The following is a 15,753-nucleotide window of genomic DNA, read 5'->3' on the forward strand; positions in this document are numbered from 1 at the left end:
GTGACCAGGCGCTGCTCTGACTGGCCATGGGGAACCAGGCCAAGGAACAGGGCCCTGGACCAGCTAGGCTGCCTGGCACAGCAGCTGGGATTGGAGGGAGCCACTTTCCCTCCCAACAGCCACAGAGCCTAAACTAGCCACGATGGGGACTCTCAGCAGGTTCTTAGCCTGGTAACACCCCTTGGAGCTGGGCTGAACAGCTGGTGTTGGGACTTGGAGACCCCCCTCCGCCAGAACCCCAGCCCAAAGGGCAAGGGAGGGCTTCCCCCAGCAGGCACAGAGATGCCCACTGCCGGAATCAGGGCAGGGCAGGTCCCTGCAGCCCAGCCCCCACCTCCCAGCAGTGCTGTGAAATACACACACACACACGCCCATCCCGGTGCAGGGACAGCTGCGTCTGAAGTCAGCATGCCAGTGCAGCAGCCCTCGAGACAGGCACTGGGTGGGTGGGGGCAGGACATGATGCTGCCCCTGATCGTTAACCCAGTAACAAGGGACACACCTCACTCCTCATGGGCGCAGGCTGAGCAGACATCCCCATTTTATCAGGAAAAAGCCCTGGATACCAGGACTGTCCCTACACACCCAACGCCCCTGCCCCCATCTGTCTGTCTTGCTACCTGGTCATCCTACCGCCGTGGGGCTAGAACTCCCCCACCTCCACCCAGAGCCGCATGGGGCCCAGGGAACTGGACTGTGCACAACCCCGCCTCCCCCCCAGGCTCTGAACCAGCCACCCCACACTGTATAACACACACCCCTCCCAGAATGAGCCAGAGCCCTACAGCCAAATCACAGAGTAGCATTAATAGCAAATCAGCATCACAATCTCATCGGGCACTTGCTGGCAGAGCTGCCCCAGCTGCTGGGCCCCCAGCCACGCCACACATGCAGGTTTAGCATCTCCCCAGGCTGGCGAGACACCCCCACCACCACTCGCAGCCTCTGAGACCTCACCAGCCCAGATGGCAGCTGCTCCTAGCAGGGTGACCTGACTTCTCAGCGCTCCGGGGCTCACAGACCCCCTCGGGCAAGGGATCCCCCCGCAAGGCAAGATTAACCCCACATAGGGCACCAGCCCCTCTTTGCCTTTCACACCAGGACACCTGGCAACATGGCTCAGCCTGAAGCAGGGAGGACCCCTCTCCCAACTAGAAGGCCCCCCAGGAGGGACACAGACGACAGGGCTCCCAGTTCAGCACCAAGCCTGCAGACAGGCAGCGTCCTGGGGGCCATGTCCCACCCATGCCCGAGAGGGTGGTGCCAGTGCTAGCTGGGCTCCCAGCTTGTAAAGGCCCCACCCCAAAGCCAAAGTACTTCTCAGGCTTCTGCCCAGCACCTGCAGCGCCAGGTGGGAGCCAGGCTTGACAGGAGAAGGGGAGGGGGAGACCTGCCCAATGCAGGTGCAAGCCCCCTCCCCCACTTAAAAAAAATCCATCAGCCTTCCCCTGCACTGGGCTCACGCCTCCCCCGTAAGATGTCTGCTCCCACCCCCTGCCCTGGCACCTGCCCATTCCACCATCCAACACCCAGCCAGGGCCCCAGGCACCCTCCTGCCCTAGGCCAGCCAAAGCCCTGCTGGGCCCCTCCTGAAACTGGGCACCCCATAGCCATGGGTCCCTATCCACACGCTGCAGAGAAAGGTCCCTGGACAGACACACCAGCACACAGGGTGGCACCCTACAGGCAAGGCCAGTCATCAGGCTCCCCTGCTCCCCCCAGCCTCATTTATTGGCCTGGAACCTGCACCTCTGAACGAGTCCCCAGGAGGGATCCCCGCCTGGCCCTCACCATCTTGATGGGCTTCTGGCGCAGGTCAGCCTCCTTGACAGGCTTGTCCTGGTAGATGGGGGCCAGACCACGGCGCCCCAGCAGCGCCAGCAGGGCAGCGTTGTCCTTGGGAGCAGGCGCAGCCACGTCATCAGGGGGCAGCACCTGCCGGCAGACCCGGCAGTAGATGTCTGAGGAGAGCAGCAGGCGCGTCACCGGTGGCTTGATGTGCTCCTGCTCGTACTGGTCTGTGTAGAAGGGGTCACGCAGCTCCTCTGGCACATTCTCTGCGAGCAGAAGGGGGTGAGAAGCAGCCGGGGGCTCTTGCTCTCCCTAGAATCCCCACAGATCTCCCCCCACCCCCAAAAGCCCCTCACAGTTCCTCCATGATCCAGCCCACAGCCCCCTGGACCACCACTGCCTCACTGGCCTGCCCCCCCCAAATTCCCATAGCCCCCTGCTCGCCCAACCCAGAAAAACAGCCCCTGGGAAAGGAACAGGTTTTCCATCAGTCAATCCAGCAGAAAGGGACCCCCAGCCTCGAGGGGCCTCCCAGCCACAGCCCTGCCCCCCCCCATTCCCAGCTCCCAAAAAAGTGCGGCCTCCTCCCACATGGCGCCTGTACAGACTCGTTGTGGGAATGAGAAGCAGGGGCCAGCTCATCCTCCCACAGGCCATGGCCCCGCTGCCTCCCTCGCCCAGGGCCACCAGGGTGCTGGGCAGGGTGGGTGGAACTCACAGGCTTCCCAGGTGTGGGGAGGGGCAGGCAGGTTGTTGGGAAGACAGGGACACAGCAACCATCATGAGACAGACCAGAGCGGGGGGCAATCCCAACCCTCTGCAGCCCCCAAGAGGTCGCTCATGCCCCTGCCAGCCTCTCCAATGGCAGGGCGCCCATGGTCTGCAGTTTCCCTTCGAACAGCAGGCAGGAGAGCCTGTAGGCAGCCCAGCCCAGCCCAGCCCAGCGCCCCCCGGTCCCCGCCCACCAGCGCTCTCCATCTGCAGCCCTGATGCCATCTCAGCTGGCAGGGCCCTGTCCCCTGCCCCTATGCCAGATCCCAGGGCTCTTCCCGGCCCGCTGGGGCACCCAGCTCTTCCAGTCTCTGCACAGCCCATAGCCCCTCCACACCCCCGAGTCCCCATGGCCTGATGAGAGCCCCCCCCCATTCCAACCCCCCTCACATGCCCCCAGTGCCTGTGGCCTGGTGAGGGCCCCCCAATCCAACCCCCCCTCCACACACACACCCCAGTCCCCATGGCCTGACATGGGCCCTGTCGCACGGGAGCCAGGCAGTCAGAGGTTCCAGAGGAGCTGGCTGGGTCAGGGCCCAGCTTGGCTTTGTGCTGAGACCACATGGCCATGGCGTCCCAGACATGGAGCTGGGAGGATCTCAACTGCAGCCCAGTGAGGCTCCTTGGCCCTGGAGGATCCCTGTGCTGGCCCCTGGAAGCCCAGGATGCCCCCCAAAGAGCAGAGTTCAGCCCCTCCCCCCAGACTGCTCCCACACACGCACAGCTCCAGACTCTGCATTTCCTTCCCCACACACACCCCTGCGGTGAGCAACAGCCATTGGGCCCCCCTCCCCTCCAGGCCTGCCTGCTCCTTTAACCCCGGCAGTGCCAACCCACTCCCATGCCCATGCGGTTTACCCCGGGAAGTGGGCAGGGCATGGCACAAAACTAACTACAGAGCTCCCAGCTACCCAAGAGCCTTCATTCTAATGCCACCTGCCTTCCGGACACGGCCTCCGCCCCCTCTCAGTGGAACCCATTCGCCACGATGCCAGACCAGGGCCCTGGCTAACTAGGGGAGAATCCCCACTGGCAGCATAGGGGCTATGCCACTAGTGGGCTGTTCCAGCTGCCCCACTGCCAGCCGAGTCTCTGTCCCAGACGCCTCTAGGTGGGCTCCCCCAGGACTGAGGCAGGCTTTTCCAGGTCCCCAGCAGCAAGCTCCCCCCGGAGGGGCTAAGCCCCAGGGCCTGGCACTGGCCTAGGCTCCCACTCTACGCTGGGGGGAGCGAAATCAGACTGTGCTCCCCCAGTCATGTGGTCATGTCTGACCTTCTGGGTGCTGCTATCTTGGAGCTCAATGTGGGGGGGTTCAGGAGCTAAGATCCCCAAGCCCTGGAGGTGCTGCAGCCAGCAGAGAGGGAGGGCCCCCCCGCCACCGGCACCAGGCTGCCATGGCTGAGCCCCTCCGCACCATCCCCAGCAGGAAGCAACACAGGTAAGCCAAGCCTTGGGGGACTCAAGGCGAGTCCCCCATCCAAGCTCTGACCAACCTTCCTGCACCTCAAGCCCTCCTCTCCAGCCCCACCCCAATGCCGACACCCCCACCCCACAGCCCGAACCTCTCCTGAACCCCAACCCCCAGCCCAGAGTCCTTCACCAAGCCTGCAGCCCCCCGTATCCCCCTCCACATTCCCCACCCAGAGCCCACACCCCCAGCTAGAGCCCTTGCGCCCCAGCCCTGAGCCCCTCAGCCCCACTCCCGCCACTCCAAGTTTGTTATGTGCACCAGTGGGAAGGTGATGTGTGATGCGTCACCTCCATGTAAGAAAACGTGTTTCGCTCAGGAAAGGAACCCTGGCCATGAGAGAGCCAAGAGTTCCCTGCCACGGATCAGACCCTCGCTCCTGCACTGCCCCCCGCCTCCGTCCCCATCATCAACAGCAGGGCCTGCTGCCCCCTCTAACCCTTCCCCGCAGTGTCCCTTCCGGCAGGCAGATGCGAACTCCCTTGCCTGACTGGGGGCACTTGAGGTGCCCCTTGAGGGCCACGGAGCTGGTACAATTCTCCCCCCACGCGACACTCAAGAGTTCGTCTTTGCGCTAAGGGCACCTACATTCCGGGTGCTCCTGCCTGGAACCCCCAGCCATCCTGCCACGGTCACTCCCAGCGCAAGCACCCCCAGCCCCTCACACCATGTTCCCCACCACCATCACCCGCAAGGTGGGGTGCCAGGATCCTCTCACACCTCTGCAACATGACCTCTGGCAGGAGCAATTGAAGGGAAAGGAAACTGGCTAAGCCGGCTGCTCCTGGCCCAGCCCCAGCCAAGTTGTCAGCACCCAGCCCCATCCCAGGCACCCGCAGAACAGATCCTGGGGCTGGGGAACAGCACTAACCCCATTCCTTTCTTGGGGGTGGGGGGGCTGCCGGCTGGGAAGCAACAGGGAGGGGGCTCACCAAGGCAGAGAATCCCCATAGCATCTGGGAGATGGGTGCAGGGGTCACTGTGCCAGCACCCAGCCCCAGATGACTACTGGAGGAGGTGGGGTCATGGCTGGGCATGGAGACACCAACCTCACCTCGGGGAACGAGACCGATCAATAATCCAGACAGGCCCATCCGCTCCCACCAGCATCAGCCAGTGAGGGCAGCCAGGGAGCTAGAAGTGACGTGCAATCCAGTGGGCTAGAGCAGAAGGCTGGGAGCCTGGACTCCCAGGTTCCCTCCTCAGCTCTGCCCCCTCCCTGGTGGTGACCCCACTAAGGCAGCATGGGGCAGGTGCACACACCCGGACAGCCCCCTCTCCCACCCGCACAGAGGGCAGGAGAAGGGCCCTGCTCCCACCACTTTCCGTGCAGAAAGGACGTGAAACAAGAGATTTCCACACCAGCTCCTCCCCCACACGCAGGGGGAGGGGGGCATTCCTGAGCAGGAAAAGTGCCCCCCCCCAACCCGAGGGAACAGGTGGAGCCACCCCTGCTGCTGAGTCAGCATCACCTGACAGCGGAGTCTCTACTGTGCATGGGACTAGCGGCTCCACCGCAGAGAAGCCCTGCCCGCCCCCCCAGTGCCCAACACTGGGAACGGCCCGATCCCAGGACGGGGCGGGGGCAGGCAGACACCCAGCCCCCCCCCCGCCCCCGGGTGGAGTGACGCGGGCCAGGCTTAGCACAACGGGGCTCAGCCCCACCACACTTCTCGTGTCCCCCAGCGGTGGCTCTGCTCCAGAGGCGAGGAGCTGCGCATCAGGCTGGAGAGGAGGAAAGAGCAGACTGGGATTAAGGGGCCCTGGCAAAGCTGCTGGGAGCAGGGGGCCGCGGGACTCCTGATGTCGCAGATGGGCAGATCCCACCCAGGGGGCAGAGTGGGGACGGTCCCAGGGCAAGGCAGCCCCCAGGGAGGGAGAACAGGCCCGGGACAGTCACGGCAGTGACCGCCTGGCACAGGGAGAAGGAGCAGCTGGCAGGAAAAGCACGCAGGGGCTGCAGGGCAGGGCTGAGTTGTGCTGCCCTGTTCCTGCACCGTGGGGGCCTGGCTGACACCAGGCCCCAAGGAATCGGTGTGGGCTGACAGCAGCAGAGAAACAAGAGTCCGATGGGCCCTCCCGGCCACCACTGGGACCAGTCCCTGCCACAGACAGCAGAGCAGCTGCCACCTCCCACCCCAGAGGTGGCTGCCTCCCTGCACTGGGAACCCCACGCCGCTGCACCCAGCCCTGTGGATGAGGGCCAGTGAGCTAATCCCACCCCACGCCTGAGCCGCTTATCTGGGCAAGGCCAGGAGGAGACCAGGGCAGGGCTGGGCGGGTGCCAGGCCTCCCTCGCCCCCAGCAGTCTGCCTGGCTTTATCGAGAATCAGCAGAGCTGGGAGGCTGCCCCTCCCCCAGCAGGCCGACCTGCTCGTGGGAGCCCCGCACTTTCACCCTACAGGGGGGAAGCCCAGGGCCCTGGGCTTGGCACCATCCTCTCACCCCATTCCCCAGCCCCCCAGGCTCACTCGCTGCCACAGGAGCACGGGGGTGGGAACAGCTCTGGCCCAGCCCACAGCAGCGCATAGGGGGGATCCTGGGACGGCGGGGGCAGGAACAGGCTCCAAGGCCGCACAATCACTCAGTCACTGTGCCAGGGCAGGTGGGCTCATCTGCAGAGGGCCCAGGGTGGGCCAGGCTGCAGCGGGGCTAGGACCAGCGCACAGTGCGATCCAGGCTCCCGGAAGCCATGAGGCAGGGACACAGCCCCCAGCACAGGCCCAGATCTAGGCACAGCATCGGAGCTCCCTGCAGACCCCACACCCCCAGCCAGGCTAACAGGCTCCAAGGCCAAAAGGGACCACTGGGATCATCCAGCCAGACTCCTGGCTTGCCAGGCCCCGAGCCCACCTGGCTCATGCCTCAAGGCAAGGGCTGGGCCGACACAGAGAGAGAGACCGTCAGCCTTGCCGTGGCAGCCAGCCAGCACTGGAGCATCACCCACCCCCTGGGCGAGCGGCTCTCCCCAGTCAAAACATGCACGTTAGTCCCAGGCTGAATTTGTCCCATTGCAGCCTGGCTCAGTGGCGCCCCTTGTCTGCCGGACAGACGAGCCCCTCCGCCAACAGGTGCTCCCCATCCCCACAGAGAGGCTCAGCCTGGGAACAAGTCGCCCAAGAGGAGCTCAATCTAGTCAGTCTGCCACCACTGGGCCTTGGCCAGCGCTCCCCCCGCCATGGTCGGCCACTCCCAGGGCAGCAGGAGACGCAAGCAGACCCCCACAGGCCCAGCATGCGTCCTCTCGCGTCCAGTGGGTAGCAGCTTGTGTTCCTGCTCCAGGGCTGCCAATGCCTTGCATGGAGCCAGGGGCCATAGGCACAGCTGCCAAGGAGGGCTTCCGACCTCCCCGCTGCTCCATCTCCATGGGCAGGCCCACGGAGGGGTGCAGACATGGTCACTCAGAGCGTGTCAGCAGCAGGGAGACCCACACAGCCTCTTGCCCTGGGCTCGCCGCCAGCTGCATGCTGGGAACTCTCTGGCACTCACCCAAATCAGGCAACTGGAATGAGACCTTCCCGACCAAATCAGCCAACCCCGCTACAGTGGTGCCCAGCCAGCAGCCCTCCCAGGGCCCCCACCCTGCCCGGGCCCCCCAACACAGGCACAGCCCAGCCACAAAGGGGCACCTTGCAGGGTGGGCACAGCCTGGCCTCCACGGCCCGGCCCCACTGGGAAAGCAACCGCAGCAGCCTCCTCCGTTCCCAGCACCATTGCCAGGCACAGAGCAGGCGTTTAGATACATGCCTAGCTGGCAGTCTCCCCCCACCCACACCCTACCAGCCAATGCCCTGCTCCACCACACAGGCCTCCCCGCACAGCCTCCCCATGGGCCACCAGCTTCCCCGCCCTCCAGGGAGCACGTGCAGGTGCTCAGGGAGCCGCAGCACGAGACGGGGGGGGTCGCACACGCACACGTGAAGGGAGACACCCAGCCGCTTGGCAGGAACCCAGCCTGAAACTCGCTCCGAGGTGGAGACAACTGGCTCCAACATGCCGTGCCGCCCAATGGCTGAAGGCCAGCGCAACAGGGCCTGCTGGAGCCCGTAGGCCATGCAGCACGTGGGCGACTGGAACGAGGATAGCTGGCATGAGAACGGGGCATGGCCTGCCCGACCCAACGAACCTCACACAGGGAGCTGTGCGGGGGGCAGTCAGGGAGGAAGCCCCCAAGATGGGATGGGCTGGCACAGCCCCGACATGGGCCCTGGGGAGTAGGGCTCGCTCAGAGCTGGGCGCCCAGGCTGCATCAGGAAAGGGGAAAGCAGATGGCCCCAGCAAAGAGGAGGTGGGCAACAGGCATAGTATCCGGGGGGCTGGGGTTAAGGCAATGCCAGCGGCTGTTCAGACCTGTTGCACATGGCCAAGCAGCCAGGACTGCAGCAAAACACAGGCAGAGTGGCCCTCCCTTCCCCTGCCCAACCACAGAGGTCAGTGCCAAGGGGCCAGCAGCAGAGCGCCCCACTCCCAAGAGCATGCAGCACCAGACAAGGTTTTGTGAGAGACCAGGCGGACAGGGCTGGGCTATGCTAGGCAGGTGAAGCTGCAAGGACCCCCGCTCCCCCCTCCCTCCCGGTCTACCCCACTGCAGGGAGGACCCTCCAAAAGGTCCCTTGACGTTCCAGGATGAAGGACTCTTGGGCAGCATCTATCCCAGATTCCCTGGGGAGCCGCTCCGCACCTGCCTCATGCTCAGGGCAGCGGCAGCCCCATGGTGGGCTGGGGGGCTAGGGTCCCGCTCAGCTGCATGGCTTCCCATTACACCCACCCAGGGGCAATGGAGCCCTACACAAGGGCTCAGGGCTGCAGTGGAGAGACAGGTCTCTCCAATCCCCAACGCTGCTCCAGACAAAGGGGTTGCATCTCTCCCCACCAGCCCCATGGGGAGCAGCTGCAGCCAGAGCACCTCCACGCTGGGGCCAACTGGGAGGTCCCCCTCTGCCCCAAGCGGGAAGTGGCCAGGTCCTAGGCAGGGGGACAATTGGGCTCTGCTCCGGAACCTAATCTCCGCCTCACCCCCTCCAAGGACCCGGACCTGCCGGCTGATACTGAGGCCTTGCGCAGTGCCTAGGACAGGCAACTGCCCTGGTAAGCCCAATGCCCCCCCGACTCCACCCCAAACCTGGAACCAGCTGTACCATCCCAAATTCCTCAGCCCCACTCCCAGCCTGGAGCACCCTCCAAAACCCCAAGGCCCTCATCCGCAGAGCCCTCGAACCCCAACCCTCTGTCCCAGCCCTGAGCCCCTCACCCCTGACCCCAGCCAGAGCCCTCACACCCTTACATGCCAACCCTCCACGCCACAAACACCTCAGTCCATTCACAGGAGGGAAGTATAAAGGGAACACGGATGGGGGGCCTGAGAAAGGGCAAAGGGGACCCCTCCTCTTCTCCAGCCATTCAAGGGCCAGGCCAGAAGCCACAGCCGGGTAGTAAGAGCTACTTGGGGAGTCCAGGCTGCTGTGGGCCGCACCAGACCCTGGCCCCAGGCCCCACGATGGGCCTAGTGCCTCCATGGTAAAGAAGGACAGAAGCTCCCATTGGCAGGGTACCCCAAAACCCTAGAAATCCATGGTCCCGGAATGCACTGCTGTAGCCACTGCTGAGCACCAGGAAATCCTGAAGGAATGAAAGACCACTGGGATCAGCTAGTCTGAACTTCTCTACAGCCAGGGACCTGCCCCAGCTAATTCCAGACACAGCTTTCAGAACAACTCTCAGGCTTCAGCCAAAAATGGTCAGTGATGGATGGAGAAGCCACCACACCCCTCTGTGTATCATCCAAACAGCTACTCATGTTCCCCAACCAAGTCATGTGCCCAATTCTCACACTGAACCTGGCTCCACTTTCCACCCATTGGGCAGAGTTAGACCTTGGCCAGGTGGAAGAGCCCAACAGGAAAGGGCTCTGGCCATGTAGGCTCTTCCTGGCTAACCTGGTCACCCCTCAGCCTCCTCTTTGTTCAGCCCAGTGCTGTGACAGATTCTGTCTATGGCACATTTTAACCTCTCCATTGTCCCCAGGACTCTTCTCTGACCCCTCTCCAATTTACCAACATCCTTCCTGAATTCTGGGCACTGGATCCCAGCAGCAACCACCCCAGTGCCAAACACAAAGGCCCAATAGCCTCCCTGCGCCTACTCAGGATTCCCCCATTCATGCATGCTGGGGTCACAGCAGCCTCTTTGGCCACACACGATGATCTGCCAAGACCCTCCCATTCACTGCTCCCCAGGCCAGAGTGCTGGCGTATGCCTCGTTCCTAGAGGTCCACCTTCGCGTTTAGCCAGATCGAAACACAGAGGGGGCGCATGTGTCCAGTTTGACTGAGCGCGATCTGGTTCACTTGGTAGTGACGAGGGGCAGCCACCCCAGAGGAGGTCGTCCAGCTGGGCAAGACAGAGACAGTGAAGGGTCAGGTGACCCCAGCGACACTGGGACAGCCACGGGGGTGGAGGGAGCTTGTCCCGTTGCTCTGAGAAGATGCCCAGGTCCCACTCCCAAAGGAGCCAGACAACATGGAGGAGGGGCCTGTGGGCTACAGAGACACCCTGCTCCCTCCAGCAGGTAGCAGAGCCACCCGTGGCACGGCTTGCTAGAGAGGCTCAGTGGGACACACCCCCACCCCCAGCAGACTGCCTGTGATGGAAGGGGACAACAGGGCATCTCAAGGACCAGTGTGACCAGGGAGCAGGCTCTGGGGTGGGACACACACACCTACCTGCCTTGGCTCTCCCAACCTGCCCAGACCACCACCAAGCCCAGCTGGCTTCGCTTCCCACACAGGAATTCAGCAGCCAGGAGTCACCAGGTTTGAACATGGGCCTGGAGCAGCTGGGCCAGGATCCTGTCTGGACTTGTCCTGCGCTGGCGCTGCTGCCAGTGTTGACATCTGCATGCCAAGGAACGTGTATCCCAGGCCTCGTCCCTGCAGACTCCACTGGCCCCTGGAAGCGGGAGGGGGACTGTGCTAGCCTTTGGAACGCAGTGGGGACTACTGGTTACAGTCCACACTGGGAAAAAGGATTGCACGGTTCAAGCCCCAGCTGCGCCCTTCAGCAGCCAACTTTAATTACTGGGGTCTCTCTAGGGCATCGACTGCCTCTTGTTAGGGGTCCACAAAGTTCCCAGGGCCTTTAATCTCAGCTGGGGGAACCCATGCAGTAGCCAACAGAACAGCTCCCCCCAGCCCCACGCAGACTCTGAAGTCACTCCTGTCAGATACCAACAGCAGCTACCAGGGCCTTGGGAACCCAGCTAACTGGTTCCGGTGCATAGGACTGATGGGACCTGACTCACTCCACAGCCAGCCCAGTCCCACCCAGGCCTCAGCACTGGAATGCACACAGCCCAGGGTCAGGCAGAGCAGGCACCATGTGTACATTCCCAGCTCAGTACAGTAGGGTAGCAGGCAGGTGTTGGCATTGCTCGGGTGGAAGTATGCAGTTCCCTGGACTATGAACCTGCTCCATCAGGGCCACCCTGGCGTGGGTCCAAAGTAGATGACGCAGTCTCCCAGCCTGGGCTGTTTGCGTGTGACACAGAAGGGCAGGGACAGGGGGAACCTGTTCTCAGCTGGGCCCCCTCCCTCATTCCACGTACAGCAGCAGGCTGGTCAACCCAGCCCAGACCCTACTGTCAGAAACTCCATCCTGCCCTGCACCCTGTAACACCCAGCTGGGCCAAGACCAGTCTTCACTTCCTATGAACCTCTGAGCCTCAACCCGAGAGCCAGCTGCATTCTAGCAGCCAAAGAACAATTCCCGCACTCTGCAGGCCACAAGCCACTAGCTCCTTATTCTCCCATGGCCTTGGCAGTGCTCACTCCCACCAGGGAAGGGCCCACGCAGAGTGCCAGCCCCTAGTCCAGCAGCATTCGCCTGGGCTGCAGCCCAGCTTCCAAGCCCTCCCACATTACTTCCAGGTCAGCAACCTCAGCAAAAATGTCCACCTCCCCCCATGCTGGCTGCTCAGTAAATGGGGCTTACTTCCCCGGTCACCAGGCTGTGCCTGTGATGGGCTCCTAGCTCGCAACAGGCTTACACTACCCACTCCTGCACCCTTCGCCTTCCCAGCCACCCAACTCTAGAAGGGGAATGGAATTCCCCCACCTGCCAGCGGGCAGTGGGGTTGTCCGCCCTGTCCCCAGCCTGCATGAAAGACAGTTGTTCTCAGCCAGGCTTCTGGGAAAGATCGAAGGCAGGAGACCCCCCCTCACGGCTGGCTGAGGGCCAAGGACATCGGGGCTTAGGGTAAAAGCATGGGCAGTGAGGAAGATGACACCAGAGAGCCCTGCCTGGAGTGTCGCTTGCCCCCCCCGCCACCACCACCCGGCTTCTGGGACATCAGGTCAGACTGAGTTTGGTGTGGGACCCCACAGAGAGAGGGGTGACCCTGTTGGGCAACTGCTGCCCTGTCAAAGGGCCACCCGGGGAAGGTGGTGGCAGAGCTGGGCAGTGTTCCCTGGAAGCTGAGCACCGGGGCAGCCACCCAGGAGAGATTAGCAGAGTGCCCACAGCCGGCAGCGTGTTTCAATTGGCGGTGCACATAAAGTTTATTCTGCCTACGGACGGACAAAATGAGAGCGAACCCTGGCACTGGGTAAGGCCAAGGAAACCAAAACACCCTGGATCTAGGAACCTTTCCCCCAGCCCTGCGCATGAGACCTAACTCCATTGATGGGAGGGGGTAATTTGGGTTCCCCTGTGATGCTCCCACTCCCAGGGGAGCCCTCCTCAAACCCCAATTCAGCCTCTGGGCCCCCCCAGGCAATGGCTGTGGTCACCTTTCACTCACAGGGTCTGGCCAGCCCAGGCTTCCTTGAGCCGCCCATCCCAGGGCAGCTGCCAGCCCTAGCTGGGCACAGGGACACAGCCTGGAAGGCACATCAGCCCATCCAGCAGGCACCCCATGGCTGGGGGCAGGGCCCCAGGGCATTGAGAACAATTCCCTCATGGGGCTTTTCCAGTTCCAGTGTCACCATACAGAGATCAAAGTCTGAGAGCAACACCCGCCAAAGCCCCCAGGCAGCCGGTATCACAGCCTCGCAGGGCGGGGCAAAGCACCAGCCAGCCGCCTGTGGCCCTGGCACGCAGTAGCAGCAAGCAAAGTGTTAATGCAGCGTGAGCTCACCTAGCCACACACGTCACCACACAGCTCCCACCATCCCGGCCCTGCGACTGCAACAAAAGGGCCTTGCTGCTCGGGGACACAATGCAGAGCAGCCCAAGGGCTGGAGAACAAGGCGCTGGGGGTGTTAAGCACAGCAGGCCTCCCCCCACCCCAAAACAGGCCTCTGCCCACCCAAAATTGGACACAAGCTGAGGAACAAACGCGGCCCTCAGTCCAACCCCTCGGCCCACTGGGTCCTCAGCGGGAAGAGCGACACCTGCCTGCCCTGGGCCCCGGAATGAGCCAGACAGGGAGAGAAAAATACATGGAGATTAAATCGCAGCCCTTCTCCCTCCCACTTGCAATCACAGAGCAGGCCTGGGAACAGATTGCAGGCTGGGCTCGGGGGGGGGGGGGACCAGCACAACAACCCCCTCTCCAAGTCCCCATCTTCCTGAATATTCAGGCAGCCCTATCACAGTCACAGCTGGTGGGTGGGAGGGTGGGGTGCTGGAGGGGTGCACTGCAGGTGACAGACATTTCCCCCCCCCACACCCCACTGCCCTATCCCTGGATCACCCACCCTGCCAGGGCCAGAAAGAGCCACTCTGGGCACTGAGATGGAGGGCAAAAGCCCCAGCCTATTGTTCACGCTGGGCGTTCACCCAGCCAGCCAAATGCCAGGCCAGACAGCAGTCACTCCCCGAAACAAGGGCCCTGATACGGAGGAACGTGGGGAAGGGATCCCTCTGCCCCCCACCCCCACACACCCTCAGGCAGGCCAGTGGAGTCTCTGTTCCCTTCCCCCAGCAACAAGAGACCCTTTCACCCCCACCGCAGTGGCTAAGTGCTCCCCCACTGCAGTAGTGGGGAACGGGGACCCTGGACGTCTCCCATACCCAGCGAGGGACCTTCCTCGGGGAGCAACCTAGAGGCCTTTGTCAATAAGCAGGGGGTGTGACCAGCAGTGCCCAAATCCCCCCCCAAGCCTGGCCCAGGGGTGGTTTCACCCCCTGGAGGGCCTCACACCAGCCACCTGCATCTGACAGCCAACAGAGAAGGGGAAATTCTCTTGGAGTCTCATCCGTCCCCCCCCCCCAACCTCCCGTTACAGTTCACCTCTCACCCGCCCCCGCACCCCCCCCCCCCACCGAGTCCAGACTGCCCAGTCTCCCTCTTCCTCCTTCCACCTGGGAAGCAGGCCCCTCTGGCCTCCGCCTGCCCCCGCCCCTTGCAGCCCAGCCCAGCCCAGCATCCCCCTGAACTCCCCCCTCCCACCCCCAATGCTTTCAGATCCCCACTCAGTACCTACCCCAACCTCTATCCCCAGGCCCCTCTGCCTCCACCCACCCCCCACAGCCTGATAATCCAGAGCCCCTTCTTCCCAGGTGCCCCTCGTGTGCCTCCCCCCAACACTCCCCCACCCCAGCATTAACCTCTTCAACACCCCCATAATACAGGCCTCCAATCAGATCCCTGCACGCTTCTAGCTCCACCTGACCCCATAAGCCAGAACCCCCTCTTCCCAGCTGCCCCCAGCCTCTCCCACCTCCAAGCCCCCATAGCCAGGCCCCGAGCCCCCCCATATCCAGTCCCTCCATCCCCAAGCCCCCCATAGCCACCCCCACCCCATAGCCAGCCCCCCAGCCCTTCCAAGCCCCCCAGAGCCAGCCCCCCAGCCACCGCATAGCCCAGAGCCCCTCTGCGGCCCGCGGTACCTGCGCCCCCGTAGCCCTTGGCCAGCGCCCAGGCCAGGCTGGCGGCGCTGCGCGCCCGGGGGAAATCATACTGATCCAGGGGCTTGATCTCCGGCACCAGGAAGCTCTTCCTCATGGCCGCGGCGGCAGCGGGGGCGGCGGCCACCATGGCCCGGCCCGGCGGCTCAGCAGCCCCGCTCCATGGGGAAGGGGGCCGGCGCCCCGCCCGCGGCCAATGCAGAAGCGGCCAGCGGCGAGCGCATCCCCAGCGCGTCTCCTCCCCCGGCCGCGACCGCGGCGGCGCCCAGGTGGCGAGCCCAGTGCCCGCCCCCCATGTGATCCCTCGGCTGTCACTCAGCGCAGGGGGCGGGGCTCGCGGCCAGGTAATTACCCCGGGCGGCGGGGGGGTCCGGCCGCGGTGCATAGACACCCCCCTCGGGCAGGCGGCTCCCCCAGGGCCCCGGGCCGGCACCTGCCGCGCTGAGGCGAAAGGCTGGGAACCAGCTAGGCTCGGCAGATCCCCTCCCCCCGCAATGGGGGCTCGGCAGATCCCCCACCCCCGCAATGGGGGCTCTTACAGAATCTATCACTCATCTCCCCCCGCCATGCAGGGAAATGGATGTGCCCGCCCCCAGCTGCTGCTGTCTGGGCCGCACATGTCGGGAGGGGACAGGCTCATTCTGCTGGGAAGAGACACAAAGGGGTTGCAGGAGAACAGCTCCAAGGTCCTGCGGCCTCGGTTGTGTGAGCCGGAGCGACTCCCCTGCAGCCCCGCCTCTGTGTGTGTGTGTGTGTGTGTGCGCGCGTGCGCGCACACTCGGCCCAGCCTGCCTGCAGGTCCTGAGGTCCATGTGTACATGGAGCGTCCGGCTAGTGACTGCAGGGCTTGGGCCTGGCTGAATGTGCTGGGGAAG

At 63.8% G+C, this 15,753-nt stretch overlaps 1 protein-coding gene across 1 annotated transcript in view; it reads right to left on the reverse strand.

Annotated features, from left to right (window-relative positions):
• CAMSAP3 (calmodulin regulated spectrin associated protein family member 3) overlaps positions 1 to 15,095 on the reverse strand; it is a 32,450-nt gene extending 17,355 nt beyond the window's left edge. Inside the window, exons 1-2 of the mRNA XM_074979956.1 lie at positions 14,861 to 15,095; positions 1,792 to 2,057 (exon numbers count right to left, since the gene is read on the reverse strand). Of these exons, the coding sequence (XP_074836057.1) occupies positions 1,792 to 2,057; positions 14,861 to 15,008 (414 nt within the window). The 5' untranslated portion in view covers positions 15,009 to 15,095. The remainder of the gene's footprint in view (positions 1 to 1,791; positions 2,058 to 14,860) is intronic.
• Positions 15,096 to 15,753: the final 658 nt, after the last annotated feature.

The sequence above is a fragment of the Carettochelys insculpta genome, chromosome 29, assembly GCF_033958435.1.
Source record: "Carettochelys insculpta isolate YL-2023 chromosome 29, ASM3395843v1, whole genome shotgun sequence".
Classification (NCBI taxonomy): domain Eukaryota; kingdom Metazoa; phylum Chordata; order Testudines; family Carettochelyidae; genus Carettochelys; species Carettochelys insculpta.